At 34.0% G+C, this 22,078-nt stretch overlaps 1 protein-coding gene across 3 annotated transcripts in view; it reads right to left on the bottom strand.

Annotated features, from left to right (window-relative positions):
- Positions 1–19,398, bottom strand: part of LOC126972216 (organic cation transporter protein) — a 47,442-nt gene extending 28,044 nt beyond the window's left edge. For 2 of the 3 annotated variants that reach the window (XM_050818851.1, XM_050818852.1), the window contains exon 1: positions 19,134–19,350. In XM_050818851.1, the coding sequence (XP_050674808.1) occupies positions 19,134–19,176 (43 nt within the window). In that variant the 5' untranslated portion in view covers positions 19,177–19,350. Of the gene's footprint in view, positions 1–19,133 lie in introns of all 3 variants that reach the window. The other variant, XM_050818853.1, reaches the window with a different exon arrangement.
- Positions 19,399–22,078: the final 2,680 nt, after the last annotated feature.

The following is a 22,078-nucleotide window of genomic DNA, read 5'->3' as shown; positions in this document are numbered from 1 at the left end:
AAGTTTCATTAATAATACGAACAATAAACGTTTTATCACACATAGGTTTTTTTTATAGAGGCTGCTTTATGTAGCTATCAATGTAAATGCCATTGATGAAAAAAAAACATTTTCCACAAACTTATGTTGATATTTTCGCTGCGAAATTAAGCAACCTTATTTTCGATTTTTTTTCCATTCAAGTTGGTTGAAAAACGTCGTAAGCGCGTGTGCATTGATCTTGACACTCTCGGTTCCCTTATCGCAATCTCCTGTGGCGTATAGTGGCACACGAGCATAATAATTGTAGCAATAACACGCATTTCAGTGCTTAAAATATCCATAAGTGTGTTGTGTGAAACTTTTTTATAACTTTCAAAACAAAGGTAAAAGACCTAACAGCACTAAGTTCAATGTAATGTAATATTCAAAACAAGCATATTTTAATTATATTTTGCTAATTCTTATTTACTAAATTATATTGTACCATCTAGTGTCGAGACACTTGGCCCGTGGGGCCCAGAGGCGCGGAGGTTTTACAAAGTAGGTACTATCTTCTCGCCTCAATAAGGTTACTGGAAACCCAAGCGCTGGCAGCTATTTCGTTCAACGGATCAGCCTTGCTATCCAACGTGGAAATGCTGCCAGTATAGTGTAATCATAGTATTGTAAATATAGTAATAATATTTGTTCTGTTTGAATAAATTTGTTAACATTTTATCAATTAAACTGGTGAAGAAATGTCATGGCGGTGACAACTAGCAACATTAATAAGTATAAATTTCAGATCATTTATACGTCTAGATAGACTATGACAGCTGTGAAAACGTCGAAAAAAATTGAGTTTAGAGTTCACCTTAATTTTGAGCAATGCACGCACACTAAAACAGTGTCATGGGTACAAATCGCGAGCGTAAGACATAGCTTATCACGCACACTAAAGTATTAAACCTGGCCTGTTTTTATCGGTTATCTAACGGCAAGAGACTCACACAATTATTTAAGGTATAAATATTGAATGAACGTAGATGTCAATGAGCTTATCCCGTTGTATTCAAATTGCGCTCTTTATAATAATACGTTCAGATTGGCTTCTCTAGTATGTAGTTAGTAGTAGATATTACCTCAATGTTCAGAGACTTAGATCAGGATGTCCACGTAGTTAGTTCTAATCAACCACTTGAGCAATTTACGAGTGAGCAACCAACCAACTCATAACAATTATAAGGTATATGGTTCTGTTGCTAATGTCAAGTCTAGCTTTTCCTATATTATCATTGACTTTATGCAGTATAACCCTAAAAATTACTAAAGTACCTAAAATAAGGTAAACCTTTGTTCTATGACTATATAATATTATATATTTGACACAATAGTTTTGCTAAATTTTTAAGCGGCAACTCTGTGTTAATGTTTTGTTACAAAGTTCAAAGGTCCTGTGCGTCATAAAAGGCAACGACCGTCAAGATTAAGGAATCCAAGGTCAAGACAATACCCCTCAAAGAATTAATTCTTTACTTCAAAGTAAAATTCGAATCAGGTCTTATTATGGTCGAGCTGGGCTCTACGAACCACATATATTTCATCTGAAATGTGTTTCAAATGAAATATTTTTGGTTAAATATTAAACACTAAATAATATTGTATAAAAACCGGGACATGTAAATGGATGTATGTGGGGACGAAAGTAATTCAAAGTGAAAGTTAAATAAACTTTATTCAATTATATATATATGAAAAAAGACTTAGTTTAATTAAGCACTTTTCAATCGTCACTAAAAATGTTCGAATAAAGTAGAGCTCGTGAGAAGAACATACAAGAAACTCAACGGCCACTCTTTTCAAAGTTAAGACAAAACCAATCCAAGAATTTAAGTCAAGATAGAATCAAAGCTTATTCGCCGAGCTGGGTTGTACGAACCACAAACATTTCATGTGACGTTTCGAAAAATTTTTGATGAAATTGTACAAAAATGTGGGCCGGCTTGAAGTATTGCCGTGCTCTATTTATGACGCTCAGTTTCTTCGAAACCACTTTGGCTTTGCTCTCCAGATGGCCGCGGAATTGGCAATCGCTCGTGATTTCGAGACCCAGTATTCCGATACTAGGAGAGGCTGTAAGTGTTGTCCAAGAGCGGTGATACGACAAATGGGGTTTTTTTAATGGTAACTTGAGTCTTAAGTCTCTTAGGGGGTTAAATTGGACAAGGTTCAATTTACCCCATTCCGCGCCCTTCTCGAGAGAGGACTCGATAGAAGACACAAGTTTCTGCCGGCACTGGTCGACGACTTAGCGGAGTAAGTTAAAAAAGTAAACACCTACTTACATAAATAAGAAAAATTCTCTACATGTGAGGAATTTCTTTTAATGTTTATGCCCATATAGCCCAATCAGAGACCACCCGTCGTTTCCTATATGTTACGAAAAATATTTTATTATAATATATAGTCTACGGTTAAGATTTACTGCGATTTACTACATATAAATATTTTTTAAAGTATTTGACATTTGTATCAAAATTATTTGGAATAATAAAATAAAGTTAATTCATATAAATTCTCCATAATATCTTTATGTAGTAAGGTTGGTAGGTACTATTATATATTTGAAAGGAACAAAAAGTGTGTGTGTCAGCTCCGACGCACGATATGAGTTTACTCCTCAAGAACGATTGTCCTTGAACAGGTACTAAACAAAATCAAGTCCAATGGAGTCTGTTACAAACAGACATACAGCAGAAGTTAATAAAAGCGTATTAATTAAAAAATCAAATAAATCCTTAACGCTCAAAATATGTCAGGAAATGTCGAAACATAACTCCTGTTAAAAGCGGAACTTAAAATTCCAATTTTAAAAGGTCCATCAAGGAAGTTACATTTTGGCACACCCTAATAGTATATTATATACTACATGCGTAAGCTATCGCGTAGTATACTGTGTATGCTGGCTACACACAAGTATATATATATATATACACACATAGACACACACCCACACACAACTGAAAAGTGAAAAGTGCGCGAGAAATGATGCGGACCAAAAACGTTACTATCCCATTTGATTAGTAGGTTTTACTCTCCATATTTTTCTCATACCAGGCGCCTTATATGAAAATCGATTCTTAAGGAGTAAACTCCAAAGAAATAGATGTATATACTAAACTATTACAAAATCTAATGTAAGTCAACATCAACGGGTGAGCGTGGGGTCATATGATAATAGGTGATTACACTGACACCCGCCCATTATATGATAAATATTATTATTTCCATATTTTACTTACTGGGTTGAGTTGCATACTAAGGTCCGCAAAAGTATGAATAGTGGATCGTTGCCTAGTCGGAATTTATTTATGAAAAAAAAAAGAAGTGAAAACTTCAACATTAACATTGTGCATTTTTGAATATTTTGGAATGTTTAGAGAGTAATTTCGCCCAAAATGCTTTATTTATCAGTATAAAAGTACTATCATTTATGTGGTAAATACAATTCATTAATTGTGCTATCGTAACCAAAAATGGGAATTGATATAACATAAAAAAATACTTCAAAACTATTACAATTATTTTACATTAAAAAGTTTATCTCTCAGAAACATCAACTCATCATCTCATCACAGAAAATAAAACAGTTATCAATAATTACCGTCAAAGTAAGAAAGCACATACTTAAACGTGACATTGGCTAAATTGTGGCGTATCTTCCACAAAAGCCACAGTAAGAAATTCCAAGACGTTCCAAATTCAAATAGATAATACAATCATTCTATTGGTGCCTGTTTTATTATACTTATAATATTTTAACACGTAAATAACTGTTACATACAGCCAAAGTGTTAACGGTTTAATAATTATATGTTAAGAGTAGTAAAAAGATGATCAAAAATAATTCATAAGCTATTTGTTCATGAGTAGCTGCAATGCACCGTTTTAAGGGCTCATCACTATTGTTCAGTCAGCTAAAACAGTTGAGAAAACTATGTCAATGTGATTACGATACTGGGCTGTAAATAAAATAACAATGAACACTTTATAATCAATGATATCTTGTTACAAATTCATTTATGATAAATCATTTTTGTATTTATTTGATTTTGTTTTTACTACTCGACAACAATTTGAATAAGTTGCTACTTACAATAAACTTTGTATAATTATTTATTGATTGTATAATTATGATAAGAGAAAAGACAGAGAAATGGGCAAGACTAATAACTGAATGGCAACCACTAGATAGCAAAAGAAATAGAGGTAGACAGTTTATGAGATGGGAAGACGACATCAAGAAAATAGCGGGGCAACTATGGACTACCAATAGCAAAAGATAGGACAGAATGGAAATCTTTGGAGGAGGCCTATGTCGGAAGACAAGCTGTACCACAGTATAGACCGTTTGCCGATAGCATTTAGAGGCACTTTTTTACTATTTTAGTACCTAGTATGTAAAATTTGTGCAGTAATAAAGGCTTTTTTATTATATTATTCTATTATTTTATTATTTATTAATGAAAAGTATGAATAATCTTTCATATTATAGCATAATAATGTATATTGCAAAGGTCTCGACGCGATATAAATATATCTAGACTAAATTCTTACATCTTAATTTATTAATTAAAAAAAAAAACTTTACATAAAATATAACTAGGAAATAATAAAAAAATATGCTCTATTTTGCTTCTTTATTCGTATTTTTTTAACCTTTCATTTGATACCCATATTTTTTGGGGCTATTGTAAAAGTTCCCCGAAAATGGAAGCCCCAATCACCACTGTAACCCAAAGTATTAGGTACTTCTATTAATTTAATAATCAATCGATTTTCATCTCGTGTGTATAGTGCATCGGGTTCTTAATTAAAAGAGTATTAAGCATTTCAGTCTTCAGTAATTTTCAACGCGTATTTAGATACGTATACGTGTAATATATTTAATTAGTCTAAATTTTAATTTATTTATCTATATATATAAAAATTAATTGCTGTTCGTTAGTCTCCCTAAAACTTGAGAACGACTGGACCGATTTTGAATAAATAGGAAAATGCTTCTAAATTATATAAAAACAACAAATTTGTTTTTCCTTTGATGAAATTTCATTACGACAGCAGGGTGCATATTTTACGAAGTAATTTTTGATGTTATGATATATTGACAAATTCATATAAAAACATTATTTTATTTATTATATACACAACAACGTCTGTCGGGTCAGCTAGTAATGAATAAAAATAAGTGGTAAGGGAGTAATTTCGCCCAAAATGCTTTATTTATCAGTATAAAAGTACTATCATTAATGTGGTAAATACATAATAATAATACCCTTTTTAATTTCAGGACATTTTTGCACAAGTTTGAATTCTAAATTTAAAGTTATTTATAATTAGTAAAAATAAGTATAATCCCCTTTTTACATATTACATTTTTGCACAAGTTTGAATTCTAAATTTAAAGTTATTTATAATTAGTAAAAATAAGTATAATCCCCTTTTTACATATTACATTATTGCACAAGTTTGAATTCTAAATTTAAATTTATTTATAATTAATAAAAATAAAATTTGACGTGTAGATCTACCTAATATATACTAAATGGTAACTAAACCTTTATATAATAGGCACGAAGCCTATAGATTAGACAGGCATATAAAATCTAACAATTCGTCTCTTATTGTTATTGGCATTGTGGTCTTTTTGAAAATAATAGCATCGTAATTTACTTTACAATTCCATTCATTTAGATAAGTTAACAATTAACTGTTTAATACTAATGACTACATATATTTTAGATGGAGATATGTAATGATTATCTCATTAAGAACAGTTAATATATACGAGAATATATTTTTAGTAATTCAATGAATAACTGCCTTACTAACAAGATTTGTTACTGGCGGTGAAATAACTCATTCATATCACATTATATATTAACCAATTTGTGTGTAATTTTAAGCCGGTGTTCCGTTATCCGTACCATCGTACGGATAACGATACACAGATATGTTTACATTTTAAAGGTGCTCAATACAAGTAAAATCTTTTTTTTTATTAAAAAAAAAAAAATTCACAATCGTTAGAAACTTAGCTATACAGATAATACTTATAATTTTACAAATAAAAGTAAAAGTACTAATAATAGTTGAGCACGATAAGTTGATCGGTGGTCAGTCAAGTCTTAAAAAGGATTTTTTTAAGTTCTGTTTTAAATTAGTCTCAGGCAACGAGTCGGTCAAGTCACTTTTGTTTTTTGGATGTTACTTGCTCTTTCACGGCAAAACGGCTGAACCGACTTAACGGAAAATTGAAATGGTGATAGCTTATACCTTGAATTAGGACATGGGCTTCATTTTATTATTTTGTAGCGGAACCATATTGTATTTTTTTATATACAGGTTGGCTACAACAACATATAAGCTACATAATATTATAACGCACATGCAGGCATAGTGTTTTGCTGCTTTCTAGCGTCCACGCGTACGACGTCGCGGGCAGCAATTAGTATTGAAATAATTACGAATATGATTAACTAAAGAATAGAAGTTGCTACAATATGGTGAGACCAAAACAAAATGTTTTGTATTTACTTTATTTTGTACTTAATTCAAATACAAATAAGAGATTACACGATAGAGAGGTTTTAATAGATTTTTACCAGTGGGAGGCTCCCTTGCACAGGACGCCGGCTAGATTATGGGTACCAAAACGGCGCCTATTTCTGCCGTGAAGCAGTAATATGTCAACATTAGTATGTTTCGGTCTGAAGGGCGCCGTAGCTAGTGAAATTACTGGGCAAATGAGACTTAACATCTTATGTCTCAGAATTTTTGGATTTTTCAAGAATCCTGAGCGGCACTGCATTGTAATGGGTACGGCGTATCAATTACCATCAGCTGAACGTCCTGCTCGTCTCGTACCTTATTTTTTCATGAAAAAAATAAAGATACTTCTCAAACGTTGAATTTTGTATGTATGTAAGTAAAGTACTGTACTTCTAATAATTTCAGTTATATCGGAGAGGCCAGTTACTTTAACTGATTGGTTTTCCTACTGTCGTGACATATGACAGATGAAACTAATTAGCCTAGAATAGTCATTAGAGTATTGGAAAGGTAAACACAAAGTGATAGAATAACGGTTATTATATAGAAGAACGCCTTTGCCTTTGCTTTTTTTTAAATATAAATATTAAAATAAATCTGTGTTATTAAAATAAAAAATAATAAAATTTTTATAGTAATTTTTGTATATTATTTAAATAGATATTAAAGCATGGGACGCACTTCTTTGTAAGTCAGCCTTTGATGATCTTTTGATCTCATCTACTGACATAACAGAGCGTGCTCGTCTTTTGGCCGTGACACAAAATGAGTCGGGCTTTTGGTTACAAGCCTTGCCTTCTGCGCCGATTGGAACGCTACTTGACAATATGACATTGTCAATATGCGTATCACTCCGGCTAGGTATAAAACTGAATGAACTACATCAATGTAGATGTGGCGTTCAGGTAGATGCTCTTGGACGCCACGGGTTAGGCTGCATAAAATCGGCAGGCCGTATCAGTCGTCACGCCAGCATTAATGAAGTCATCCGCAGGGCATTTGCCGCTCTTAATATACCAGCTGTTTTAGAGCCAATGGTATTACCCGCCGCGATGGCAAGCGTCCTGATGGAATGACGCTGGTGGCTTGGGCACGGGGAAGGGCGCTGGTGTGGGACGCTACTTGCGTCGACACTCTGGCTCCTTCTCATGTCCAAGTTACGTCAGTTGGTGTTGGGGCTGCTGCTTCGACTGCCGAAGACAGCAAGCGTCGCAAATATGTCAGTCTCAGTGAGTCATACATCTTTGTGCCGTTTGGTGTCGAGACACTTGGCCCGTGGGCCCCAGAGGCGCGGAGAATGTTCAAAATACTATCTTCGCGCCTCAATAAGGCTACTGGAAACCCAAGCGCTGGCAGCTATTTCGGTCAACGGATCAGCCTTGCTATCCAACGCGGTAATGCTGCCAGTATTCTTGGTACGCTTCCATGTTATGATAGTTTTAATTTTATGTAGTCGTAGTATTGTAAATATAGTTATAAGATTTGTTTTATTTAAATAGATCCTTTAATTCCACTTGCTGTAATTTGATTTTGGAACAGAAAAAACTAAATTTCGAACTTTGACCGTTTTCCTGTTAGATAAATCATTCGATAAACGAGAGAACACCTTAGTTCATAGTCACAGTGGTCTCACATTCCTGAGACGATAACAAGTGTTAAAATTGTTTCATGTAGTTACATTGTTTACAAGCTTAGTGCGAGCCACGCAAATATTAAACTACCTTCAAATGTAAATATTGTAACAATTTTTAATTGGTTTATTTTTTTTTTAAGATTAGATTATTTAGGTATTTTGTGTTAGTTAACCATGCTAGCATTCTTATCCGTTGGAAAGAGCGACTAACTAACACGAGTTCTGCGAGCTTTAAGTGGAAAATCCCTCTAATTGTATTTACTAAAATGCTAATTGATATTTTTTTATTTTGATATGATTTGCACAGGACCCCGGCCGGATGGGTCTCACTGCCAAGTGAAATACTAGAAAACCATTGATTGTAACTATCATCATCATCATCAGCTGGAAGACGAGATTTCCACGGCGATCGGTCCTGCACTGCAATCATCCAACCTGTTCCGGCTATCTTGACCAGATCGTCGGTCCATCTTTTGGGTGGCCAAGACTGCGTCTTCCGGTACATAGTAGTGTTATATTTTATTAATTTACTTTTAGTGGAGTAATATGTATTTTAAATTGTAGATGTAGGTAGTATTTGTATACTGTAGTCGCTGTCCATGCTGCGGAACATGGTGCTAACTGAACATCATGTTATTGTTCTTTTTTTATTTCACTGGATCTGTTTTTTCTCTTTATTATTGTTTAATTATTTTGAAGTTGATGAAACTTGGTAAGTAGATGTATTCTGTATACCGCATTAAGATTTTCACACATAAATAGAAAAAACAGTGTATTTTGGGGGATCCCCATACTTAAACTGAAATTTAAAAAAAAATCATCCAACCCATACGTGTCTATAGGATAGGTCTTAGAAGTCGAAAATAGAGAGAAAAGATATTGGTTTCTTTCTTTCATACAACTTTTTTCTAAACTGAATAGTTTGCGCAAGAGACACTCCCAAAGTGGTAAAATGTGTGTGTCCCCCAGTAACTTCTAAAATAAGAGAATGATAAAACTAAAAAAATATATGATGTACATTACCTTGCAAACTTCCACCGAAAATTGGTTTGAACGAGATCTCTTAAGTAGTTTTCTTAACACATCATAAACAATGAACTACAAGAACTTTTATATTATCTTACTTGCTTCTACGGAACCTTTCATGGGCCAGTCCGACTCAAACTTGGCCGCTTTTTATATTATAAATTATGGCCTATGTTGAGCAGTGTTACAAATTAAATTACTAATCTACCGAGATTACTAATCTATCGAGACTACAAGATACAATCGCGATGTCTTTGTGTCCATTCGTCTCGGGAATTTGCCTAGTGAAATTCGAACAGCAATTTGGACAGTTTGGAGATGTGTCAAGTCTGTGCGAAAATAATCTCACAAAGTGCATTGTGCCGAGATGAAGTGTTTCATACTATCTACAAACTATATATAAACAAAATTTGTACCTCAATGAATATACAAAAATATAAATGTTTTGGAATATTATACAATTAAATCTTAAAATACAATAGTATGATAAAGTTGCAAAAGACAATAGGAATTATATTGCATTCAGAATGTTAGTATAACATTGTCCAATCGCGAGATTTATTTGTTCATCTACCAGTGGGAGACTCCTTTGCACAGGAAGCCGGCTAGATTATGGGTACCACAACGGCGCCCATTTCTGCCGTGAAGCAGTAATGTGTAAACATTACTGTGGGCCGGTCTGAAGGGCGCCGTAGCTAATTACAGGGCAAATGAGACTTAACATCTCATGTCTCAAGCTGACGAGTGCAATTGTAGTGCCACTCACAATTTTTAGGTTTTTCAAGAATCCTGAGCGCCACTGCATTGTTATGGGTAGGGCGTATCAATTACCATCAGCTGAAGTCCTGCTCGTCTCGTCCCTTATTTTCATAAAAAAATCTACGGAACATACCTAGGCATACCTAAGAAGATACGAAAATGAGGATCATATTTATTAGGGATTATTAGTGAGAAATAATATCGTCTATTATAATGAGAGAGTCTTTAGAAAGAATTTTTCAGTAATTTAAGGAACAGGCAACTTAATACTTATTACAACAGAAAGATTTTTGTATGAGAATTAGTAATGAGGCAACGATGGATGATACGATGATACGCTTTGCCCACTATATACAATGGAGTGCCAGAGTCAACCAGTTCAAATTCAAATATTCTTATTCAAAATAAGATTTTAATTCACTTATTGAATGTTCAATACTATCACCCAAAATCTATCCTTCACTCCTGAAGCGAATGGGCGCAAGAAACTCAGTGGGCTCTTTGGGCCAACCTAAAATTCTGAGCGGCATCATGATGTTAAGTCTCATCATGATTCTTTGGCGTTGCTTAGAGATGTGTCTCTGCATCTTCCACCGCATTTATCACGGGGAGTGCTCAGAGAAGCTGATACCAGCGGCCGAATTCCACCACCGGACATTACGTCACAATGCTAAATACATTTCGATGACATCTGGCATTCCACGACTGCGCGTTTAGAAATTTCTTGCCACGCACAGCCACTTTTTGAAATCTATTACAGGCTGCTGTATTTCCAAACCTCCTCTTCCCCCGAAGCCTCTTGTACATTTGCCCCCTCTTATAAGAAACAAATACGGGTTGCACTCCAGGAGTGCCGGCAAAAGTGAAAACTTGAACATTAATGTTGTGCATTTTTGAATAATTTGGAATAGTACTCCTAAGGGAATAATTTCGCATAAATTGCTTTATTTATCAGTAAAGAAGTACTAGTATTTATGTGATTAAATACAATATTAATTTATTGCGCTATCATACACAAAAATGACAATTTATATTACATAAATTTAACACTTCAGAACTATAACAATTGTTTTACATTAAAAAGTTTATCTGTCAGATAAATCAACTTTCATCCATAATAAACTGTAAAAATATTTCACGATGTCAAAATAGCCGAACTATAATTTGAAATAAGTATAAATTGATCATCCATAATTTCAACGACTGTCTTACGAATTTTCGATCAGGCCACGTGTCCTGACGCGAATTTAATATTTTATACTCATCCCAAGGAAAGTGCGCAATGCTTAACGCCGCTAAATAATAATTTCACTTTAAAAAATCAGTCCAGTAATGTCACTAGCTACGGCGAACAACTCACCGAAACGCAATAATTTGTGCACACTATTGCTTTACGAAAAAGAGGACGGTGTGGTTCTCACCTCACCGATATCCATCATGAGCAAAGAAACCACTACTAAGATTAGATTTTTTTTTTAATGGAATAGGAGGACAAACGAGCGTACGGGTCACCTGGTGTTAAGTGATCACCGCCGCCCACATTCTCTTGCAACACCAGAGGAATCACAAGAGCGTTGCCGGCCTTTAAGGAAAGTGTACGCGCTTTTTTTGAAGGTACCCATGTCGTGTCGTCCCGGAAACACCGCACAAGGAAACTCATTCCACAGCGATGTAGTACGAGGAAGAAAGCTTCTTGAAAACCGCACTGTGGAGGACCGCCACACATCCAGATGGTGGGGATTATATCCTAACTTGTGGCGTATCATACGAAGGTGGAATTCGGCGGCAGGAATCAGGTTAAACAGCTCTTCGGAACACTCCTCGTGATAAATGCGGTAGAAGACAGACAATGAAGCGACGTCTCTACGCAACGCCAAATGATCCAGCCGTGATTTTATGTGTGTTATCACTAAAGATAAAGTTACATATTATACAGGAGGTTTTACCACATTCGAGTCCAACTTATGACAAAATATGGTTAAATTTACTTATACTTTAAAATACTCAACAAACAAAATAAATGAAATTCATTGCCAGACTTAAATATGAAAGTAATACGAACGAACGAAACACGATGATTAACTATTTATATTAATTGTTAAATTATCACAACTTTATCAATTATTATTTGCATTTTTGTGCATGGTTAACTCGAATAATATACCGATGATATACATTTACGCGTCGTTATCAAGAATGTGCACATAGACACTGCAAAAATAAACAGTTTTCCTGTGTTTACTTAAGAACTCAGTCACGACTTGTTTTGCAATTTAACCTATACAGCAATCATAATTCCAAGCATCAACAAAACCGCATATTCGTTCCGTAGTCCGTACCATCTTACAAGATATAACTACATTATATTTTTTAAATACTATTGTAGAAGAACAAAATAGGGTGTTATTACAATAGAAATTTTGAATATCTGAAATATAACTCTCTCTCTGTGGTCGTTCCCTCATTATCCCCTATTAGAAACACGCGCCTTCAGCACCACATCTCAAACATAACACACATTGTACAATTTCAGCTGTCTATTGCAGTGAGACACAGCTCGCTGGGAGATAGATTGACAGTCGGACAGAATGACACTTATCTATATATATAAATGAATTGCTGTTCGTTAGTCTCGCTAAAACTCGAGAACGGCTGGACCGATTTGGAAAATTTAGGTCTTGAATTATTTGTGGAAGTCCAGAGAAGGTGTAAAAGGTGAATAAATAGGAAAATGCTCGGAATTAAATAAAAACAAAAAATTTGTTTTTCCTTTGATGTGTCCATACATAATTTCTATGAGAGAATTTACTGACGCACGGTTTGACAGTTCTGCTGTGAAACAATTTCATTACGACAGCAGGCTGCATAGTTTCGAAGTAATTCTTGATGTTATGATATATTATTGACTAATCCATAAAAAAACATTATTTTATTTATTATATACAGAACAACGTCTGTCGGGGCTAGTTAGTGATAAATACTTTAACACCACTTCGGAAAAGTTGAACTTCATTGAGAAGAAGTGGCAAGGAACTCATTGCCTCTCTTTTTAATCTACATTTACAGTTTTAGCATTTTATATTATATTTATACAATGTGAAGTGATGCACCAAACTTACTCAACCGGTTTGACTTACTTGTGTACCTAAGTTAAAAAAACCAAAAGCAATGATTAATTTAAAACACTAAAAGAGTAATGAGTGCAGTAGATGTATCAATTATATATAAATATATATATAATCCCCGAAGACAGGACCGACCAGACATCGTTTCCGCTGAGAATCAACGATTGCACCTATTACGCGACCGACTCATAATTTAAAAAAACACGTTATTATAATTTTAGCCAAATGAATATCCGTTATCAATGTGGCAAACCAGACACAGAAGTCTTTTTTGCCGTATTTAAAAATATTTAAAAGGCTGTAAATATTTCCCGCCATTATATATATGTATATATATAGCCAATAAATAGCCAATAAAATAATATCATAATAATAATAATAAACCATTCATTTTCAGGCATTTTACCCATAGATCACAAACAATCCTTAAATTACATAACATAGTTGATTTTAATTTGATTATAATTAAATTACAGATAAAAACGTAAAATATGTCATAATTAAAATTAAAAAGAAAATAATTAAATTAAAGATATAAAATTACTATATTATATAGTACTATATACATAAAAAACGAATATTTATACGAAATGACGCAGTTGCGGCTTAGTTGTCTCATCAATACTAAGCCACTTTCCGGGAAGGTGTAGTAGAGACGGTTTTATATTGCCGAAAATGCGTCATTTATTACATTTAATATGCGGGGGGAAATTTGTATGAATATCTATTATTAATGTGGTTTAGCCGGCAGAAAAGTCACATGCAATATTCATTTCCATCGCGTTTATGTTTGATTATTTAGATGGACTATAATACTTAGATATATAATCTATGATATAAGTTTGTGTCAGCCTAATAGCCGAAACACATAGTCGGATTTGGTACGGCCGGAATTTAGGACGGTCCGGTGGGCTTGGGTGGACGCCTCACACCAACTGGTCTGCCGTCGTACTCAGTATGGTCTGGACGGTAATAATAATAATAATTTTATGCGATGGACAATGCGACTTACCATCGAATATGGTCCAGTACCAGACCGCGTCCGATGGATCGGACGGCCCAAATCCGACTATGTGTTTAGGCTGTTAATCTTTTAAGCGGTTTCCAAAAGGCTTTTCAACTCAAAAATCAACAAATCAGCAAAGACAGTTGCTATTTTGGGTTTCTGGAACACTGATTGAGCCACGATCATAGATTAAACTGACGTTAAAAGTACTGTCAAGTAATTGTTGCTATATGACAAATTAGCTGATAATCAGTCAGTCTCTCAGTGAATCTACCAGAGACTCTCCTTTGCACAGGATGCCGGCTAGACTATGGGTACCACGACGGCGCCTATTTCTGCCGTGAAGCAGTAAACATTATTGTGTTTCGGTCTGAAGGTTGCCGTACATAGAGATATCGATATATCTTTAGTTTAGATTATCTTTGGTGCTGCAGCTAGTGAAATTACTGGGAAAATGAGACTTAACATCTTATATTAAGTTTAATATCTTAAGAATCCTCAGCTGCATTGTATTTTAATGGGCAGGGCGTATCAATTACCATCAGCTGAACGTCCTGCTCGGCTTGTCGCTTGTCATAAAATCAATTTGGCTTGTTCACGCTAATTTACTAATTAATAAATTTTTTGCATGAATATGCATTTCTAAATTGCATTAAACACATTTAACGAGAAATTGGTCTTTGTGATATAATATCTGCTCTAATTGTATATTTACATATAAATTAAATTAATACTTTTGTAATGGGTATTATATTATCTTATCTCTCTCTGGTATAAGTATCTTGAGTATCTCTAGCAAATGCATAGGCTCACTACAATGTCTATTAAATTAATTTTTATTAATAAATATTAAAATACAGTAAAAAAGAATATTTTAATTATTTTTCAATATACTCGATTACAAAAATACCTCCGTTTGGTTAATGGGGAAAAAATTTATTGATGTAGGCACAGAGGATGTAAATACTGCGTAATAAGAGGCGGGAACAAAGAGAATCTAAACACTACGTTCAGGCGGGGCTACCTAAGTAAAAATTTAAATTTAATTTAGCATGAAATGTGCAGAGATGACATAAGTTTGAAATAGTAGTAATTACAATATGGCGATTGGAGTCGAAGTATAATCCGGCTAAGTTTGAAAGCGAACAGTTTCTTAAAACGTAGTGGGTTTCGGCTATCTCCGTTTTTTACAAGTTTATAGCCGTCATCTGTCAATCTATCAATGACTGCACGTTTCATACAATCGTGTTTTTTCTTATAGAGTTTCGCTAGGCTGGTAGGCACAGATGATGTTAATTACTGAAGTAGGTTAGACCTCTTTTATGTCACTTTTTATACTCTTCAAGCTTCAGTAAATTTTTATGTCAAACGTAACTCAGATGGCTGCAAATAATATTTTATTTATTTCTGACACAAGGTCACTTCATGTATTTGACAGTAAGAATGAACTACTGAACGTTATACTGGACATTTTTAACGGAGTGGTCAGAACTTAATGTTAAACCAAAATTTTCATAGATAAGCTAATTTTTGTTAAATTGACAAACGTATTAGTTGAATATAATTTTGCGGTAGTTTTCAATAACTTATCTATCCTTAGTTAAACTTACTAGAGGTAGACAAATCTATCCTTTTAAGTTTACTTACATTTCAATAACCTACCCACAGATAGGATTAGATTATAACTAATAATATAACTATATTGGACATAACTATGGATAGATAAGATTTTGTTATCAAACGGTGATAGCAATATATCCGTAACTAGAGATCCGTTACAAATAGTTCTCTGCGTTTAATTTATGTTCAGTTCAAATTCGTAACAGTTTTGGTCTATATTAAGTAAATATTCATGATTTTCGTTTTCTATCTCTCGTAGATGTTGCAAAAATCACTAGATATGTATCACTCAGGGAAAGTGCGTTTTCAATACTCAAGCATATTGACACCCTCCACTTCGTCTAGTGCCTACAAATTGCACCCCCGTTAGAAATCGATTTCTCCCGTTGGTAAACTATGTAATTACACTTTAAGTATATTTCAATATGATTTACAAAAATCCCTTTGATACTCCCGACAAAACAATAAATTGGGCTAGGTTATTTTTGCTATAAGTTTTTTTTTATGAAAATAAGGGACGAGACGAGCAGGACGTTCAGCTGATGGTAATTGATACGCCCTACCCATTACAATGCAGTGCCGTTCAGGATACTTGAAAAATCTAAAAATTCTGAGCAGCACTACAATTGCGCTCGTCACCTTGAGACATAAGATGTTCAGTCTCATTTGCCCAGTAATTTCACTAGCTATGGCGCCCTTCAGACCGAAACACAGTAATGCCTACACATTACTGCTTCACGGCAGTAATAGGCGCCGTTGTGGTACCCATAATCTAGCCGGCTTCCTGTGCAGAGGTAAGAGGTAATAAGTAACTAATGTCAAATTTTTATTTTATGGCAAAAGTGTACTCGGATTTTTAAGGTGCCCATGTCGTATCGCCTTCAAAACACCACGCCATAAGGCTCATTCCATAGTTTAGTTGTACGTAGAAGAGAGAGAAGTTCCTTCAAACCCGCACTGTAGAGGAAGTCACACATCCAGATATTGAGGATGATATCTAAGTTTCAGTTTCTGTTTCACCTGATGCGTGCCGCTGAATTCCACCTTCGCACGACACGCCACAACTTAGGATATCATCCCCACCATCAGGATGTGTGGCGTTCCTCCACAGTGCGGTTTTCAAGGAGCTTTCTTCCACGTACTACAAAGCTGTGGAATGAGCTTCATTATGCGGTGTTTCTGGGACGACATGACATGGGTACCGTCAATAAAAGCGCGTTGCTGGCCTTCACGGAAGGTGTCCTTGAAGGCCAGCAATGCTCCTGTAATTCCTCTTGTGTTGTAAGTGAATGTGGGCGGCGGTGACATAAAAAAAGTTTGTGGCACATGCCAGGACATCCTGCGCAGGTTGAATTCGGCGGCAGGAATAAAATTCACTCACAATGTTATGATACAAATAAAATACCACACTTTGCTTGCTGTTAGAGTAGGTATAAATGCGCATTTAAAATACAAACGAATTGAAAACGATCGGTTAAAAAGTTAAATAAATTCCTAATACTCGTGTGTTCTTAAAATAATGTTACAAGTGCTTACGGCATAACTCTTTCCGTCCTAATAATTATTACTTATCGATAATAATCATCGATAAGATAAGGCTATGATGAGCATACATTTAAATACGAATACAAAACCTCTTCCTTTTACGAAGTTGGTAAATGTTATTTGAATTACTTTTTTTTGAATGAAAATAAGGGACGAGACTAGCAGACTTGCATTCTTGACAAACCCAAAAATTCTGAGCGGCTCTACAATTGCGCTCGTTGGGAACTTGAGACATAATATATTTAGTCTCATTTGCCCAGGAATTACTCTTATTATTCTCTCTAGCCGCGGCGCCCTTCAGACCAAAACACAGTAATGTTTACACATTACTGCGTCACGGCAGAAATAGTGTAATACACATTTGCAATATTATGTATGTATATATCTTGTAAGGATTACTGGTTATTTAAATTACAAATTGAAATTGTCACCTACTTTAGTGTAGCTAATAATAAATATTCTATTTATTTATGTAAGAGGGTAGGGGTCACCTGATGGCATGTAATCACCGTCCATACTCTCTTGTAACCCCAAAGGTATCACAAGCGCATAGCCGAATTATTTTTATTAAAATAATATAATATTCAATGCGTTTGTTAAAAACTATTAATTTAATAATAACATCACAATTTTCAATCATCAGTCAATTCATCGGTCAATAACATAAAATAAAAATATGTGTGTTTGTATTCAAAATGCAAAAGTCGTCAATATGATATTTTCAATATACGATATATGTCAAAAGACTGTAAGCTTATACCTATCATGGGCGAATATATAAGATTAAATAATATATAATTAATTAATAATTAATACTATTTTGCATAAGATTAAATTATTATTATTATTGTATCAAATTCAAATTCATTCAATTTGCGTTTGGTTCGACATGAAATATTTTATTTAGATTATCTGTGGATAAGTATTAAAAAAAAATATGAGGTGAGGAATAGTTTGTCTAATAAATTGTGTGAATCAAATTAATTTTATAAATTACTTCAATATCTATAACAAAATAAACAATCTAATGACATTAATTAATAATTATTCTGCACACTTGTTAATGAGTTTTTTGATACCACATATGATAAGAAAGAATACAACGACTTAAATTAAACTACATTTTTATTAATCAAAAGAATTTGTTGATCTTTTCTAGAAAATTCCATAATGAGTAATTTTAAATATTGAGTGTTAAGTAAGTCAAATAACTAAATATTATAAATTATTAAGAAATATTATATGTTTTTTTTTTTTATTTCTAGTAAGCTAGTGCGAAATTTATAATCTAAAACTTATTCCTCGTACAATATTGATCGTAAAATATTAAAAAACGTTGACTTTGAGTAAATTACTGTTCTGACCCTGGCCGACGAATGTGTTAACGAATGCTAAGTTCTAGGAAACTTGTTTAAACATTGTCACTTCGATATTTACTTTAAATATATTATATAAGTATAATTATCATCATTTTAATAGAAGAGCTGTATTATATTATTCTTAAATGTGCCTAGTATATATTAAAACATGAATTCGCGTATTCGTGTTTTAGCGTGGTCATTTTAAGTGATTTATCACTAACTTATCTGTAAATAATAAGCAATATTATTAATTGTTGTGTCGAAAACATGTGATAACTATTAATGTAGGGCATTACTTAATTTGTAGGAAATGAAAGCTCTCGCAATAACATATTAGGTAACGTAACTTAAGCAGTTGTAACTTAACTCTAAGTTCTGATTTCTTCAATATGTTTCAAGACACGTTGACATTTGAATGCAAGAGTTCCGATTACTTGTAGAGCATAATTTTAGTGTAATATGCGGTAGGTGTAAAGTGTACATACCCAGTTTCCCCATCATATCCTCCAATGCCTGATCTTTGTCCATGGTTGCTGTTGAGGTTCCCACTTTATTGTTAGAGTTGTTTTTCTGTAATGAATTTCACCATTGATTGAGAAGTGTTACTCGACAACGTGGAAGCGGCGCCAGGCTTGTCTGCCGGCGGCCAAGCGAATGAAGTATGAACGACTCTCGAGGCGTCGCTTATACTGACACCGAAGTTCGAACTCGAATAAAAAGTAACCTTATCTGTGATACCGAACGTTATATTTGACGCATTGCTTGGTGGCATTGGCTCTGCAAGCAATACCAAATACAATTAGAACACCACGTGCTTTTGAACACCTAAACAACGTTGTTGTTAGTTCCCAGTTATTATTTATATACGTATGTTCAAAATAATAGTAGAACTTAACTTGTTCTTTTGATATTGAACTTAACATATATTTTATTAAGTAAATCATTCATGTCTTATCACATAAATAACTAAATATTTACACATATATATCGTACATTTTATTTCTATTTATACACAAATATATACTAGAACAGTGAATGATGTGTTATATGTTCTGTGTATTTACTTACATAATATGTAAAGAGTAAAGTGTTTTTGGGACATTCGCCTACTAAATCTATTTATAAATGTATAAGTGACGTACAAGTCAGGTCAGCGGCCTCTTGTTGGTATCAGTAAATCGTGCAACATTTACAATCAAATTGCGTACAAATGTTATAAAATATTTTATCATTGAATTATTCCATTTATTACGAGTTTGTACGTGGCTGTATCTACTATTCGACCACATCAATTGAATGTATGAAGGGATTTTCCTTGTTAGATGAATACGTTACTAAAACTCACATTACAAAATTATGAGGATTGGCGATGAGTTAAAACTGTGCTTAGCAGTTATTGATTGAGTGTAGGGTACACTTGTTCGGTGGAGTAGTTTTGGAAAAAAATCACAATGATAGACAGTTTTCTATTATTTTTTCTATATTTCCTTAAGAAACTATATTTATTATATATTGCTGATATATTACCTCTCTAAATAAATTGCTTAGAAAGTGAACAAAACTAATCGGTGCTTACGTAGTTTGGTGCGAGTATTGAACACGTGCTGACTAATAACCCATTGACCCGGTGTTGGAGCGGCGCTAGTTTTTGTTTTATTTTATTCTATTTAAAATGTCTATTAAGCATTTTAAAGAGCATAAGAACAAGCGTATGAACTCCTGGAGAAAAGTGATCACCGCTACCAAACTCTCTCTACACCAGAATAAATATAACAGAAGCATTTCAGGCTTTTCATGTAGATTAACATATTTTTTAAAGGTACATTCTTTAAATTGATTATATTTTGAACTAGCTGACCCGGCAAATGTTTTTTTGCCATAAACATTATTTTTAGAGATAGACCGTTTCTTGGACATTGCAACATTACTTTATTTTTCTAAAATAAAAGAATTTTTCTTAAATAAACGTGCCCTTAGTTACTCCTTATTACATCCGCTACCTGCCTATAAAAGTCCTGCAAAAATAGGTCAGCTATTTCAGAGATTAAGCCGGAACAAACAGACAGACAGACAGACAAAAATTGTAAAAAATGTTATTTTGGTGTATGTACCGTATATATATTCATATACATGTAGTAAAAAACGGTTATTTCAATATTACAAACAGACACTCCAATTTTATTTATATGCATAGATATAGTGGCAATGATATTCTCACCACTTCTTCTCAATTAAGCTCTATTTTCCCGAAGTGGCGGTGAATGGTAAAACACACATCTTTGACATTCATAAGTGTCATTCTTTGACCAAAGTGATTGTATTTGATCATGTCGTATCGTTATAAGAACACCGCGCTAGGATTTTAATGCTGTACGTGAGAGAAAGTTCTTTAAAAAGTATAAAACAACTCGCTACATACATTCTCTATATTAGGTGCATTAAATATGGCTGACGGCTCTGTTAATATTTATTTGTTCCATCAGTTCATAATCCGAACAAATCATCATCCGGTCCCATCAGATAGTTTATATTTTATTTACGAACCGAAAAAAGAACTACACGTAACTGTGTCTGTTTTTAATTCCTCGAAACTGTCAAGAGTATTTAATTTTACCAGTGGGAGGCTCCTTTGCACAGAATGCCGGCTAGATTATGGGTACTTGTGGAATACGAACCTCTACCTTACGAATACAAAACCTCTTCCTTTTACGAAGTTGGTAAATATTATTTGAATTAGTGTAATACACATTTGCAATCTTATGTATGTATACCATTACCAGTGGGAGGCTCCTTCGCACAGGATGCCGGCTAGATTAAGGGTAAGGTAATTGTACAATATTACTTTGTAAACATATTTATTAAAGACCGCTGAGTTTGTTGCGCCCATTCTTCTTAGACCTGAGGTATTCTTTTTGGAATGGATTGCGTTTGACTTTCAATAAAAGATGTCACATCCTATTTTGCATAAAAATATTTTAATTTGAATTTGAGGACCTGGAGCATCCATTGAAAAGATGTATGTTCAGATCCAATCACTATTATCCTATTACCATTAAGTACCCCAATTATCTCCAAAGTTGTAGAGTCGATTCTTAACAGCTCTTATGAGCGTTTTGAGAATTTATGTAAATAGGTCATTGCTGTCTGGCTGATCGGATAGGTTCTCAAAACTGAGTGACTGCGAGAAGATTTTTTTTATGACAATAAGGACGAGACGAATAGGACGTTCAGCTAATGGTAATTGATACGCCCTGCCCATTACAATCCAGTGCCGTTCAGAATACTTGAAAAACCCAGAAATTCTGAGCGGCACTACAATTGCGCTCGTCTTCTTGAGACATAAGATGTTAAGTCTCATTTGCCCAGTAATTTCACTAGCTATGGCGCCTGCACATAACTGCTTCACGGCAGAAATAGGCGCCGTTTTGGT

This window comes from Leptidea sinapis, chromosome 25 (genome assembly GCF_905404315.1).
Source record: "Leptidea sinapis chromosome 25, ilLepSina1.1, whole genome shotgun sequence".
Lineage (NCBI taxonomy): Eukaryota > Metazoa > Arthropoda > Insecta > Lepidoptera > Pieridae > Leptidea > Leptidea sinapis.
Note: the sequence above shows the minus strand (reverse complement) of the source record. Positions and strands in the feature narration are given on the sequence as shown.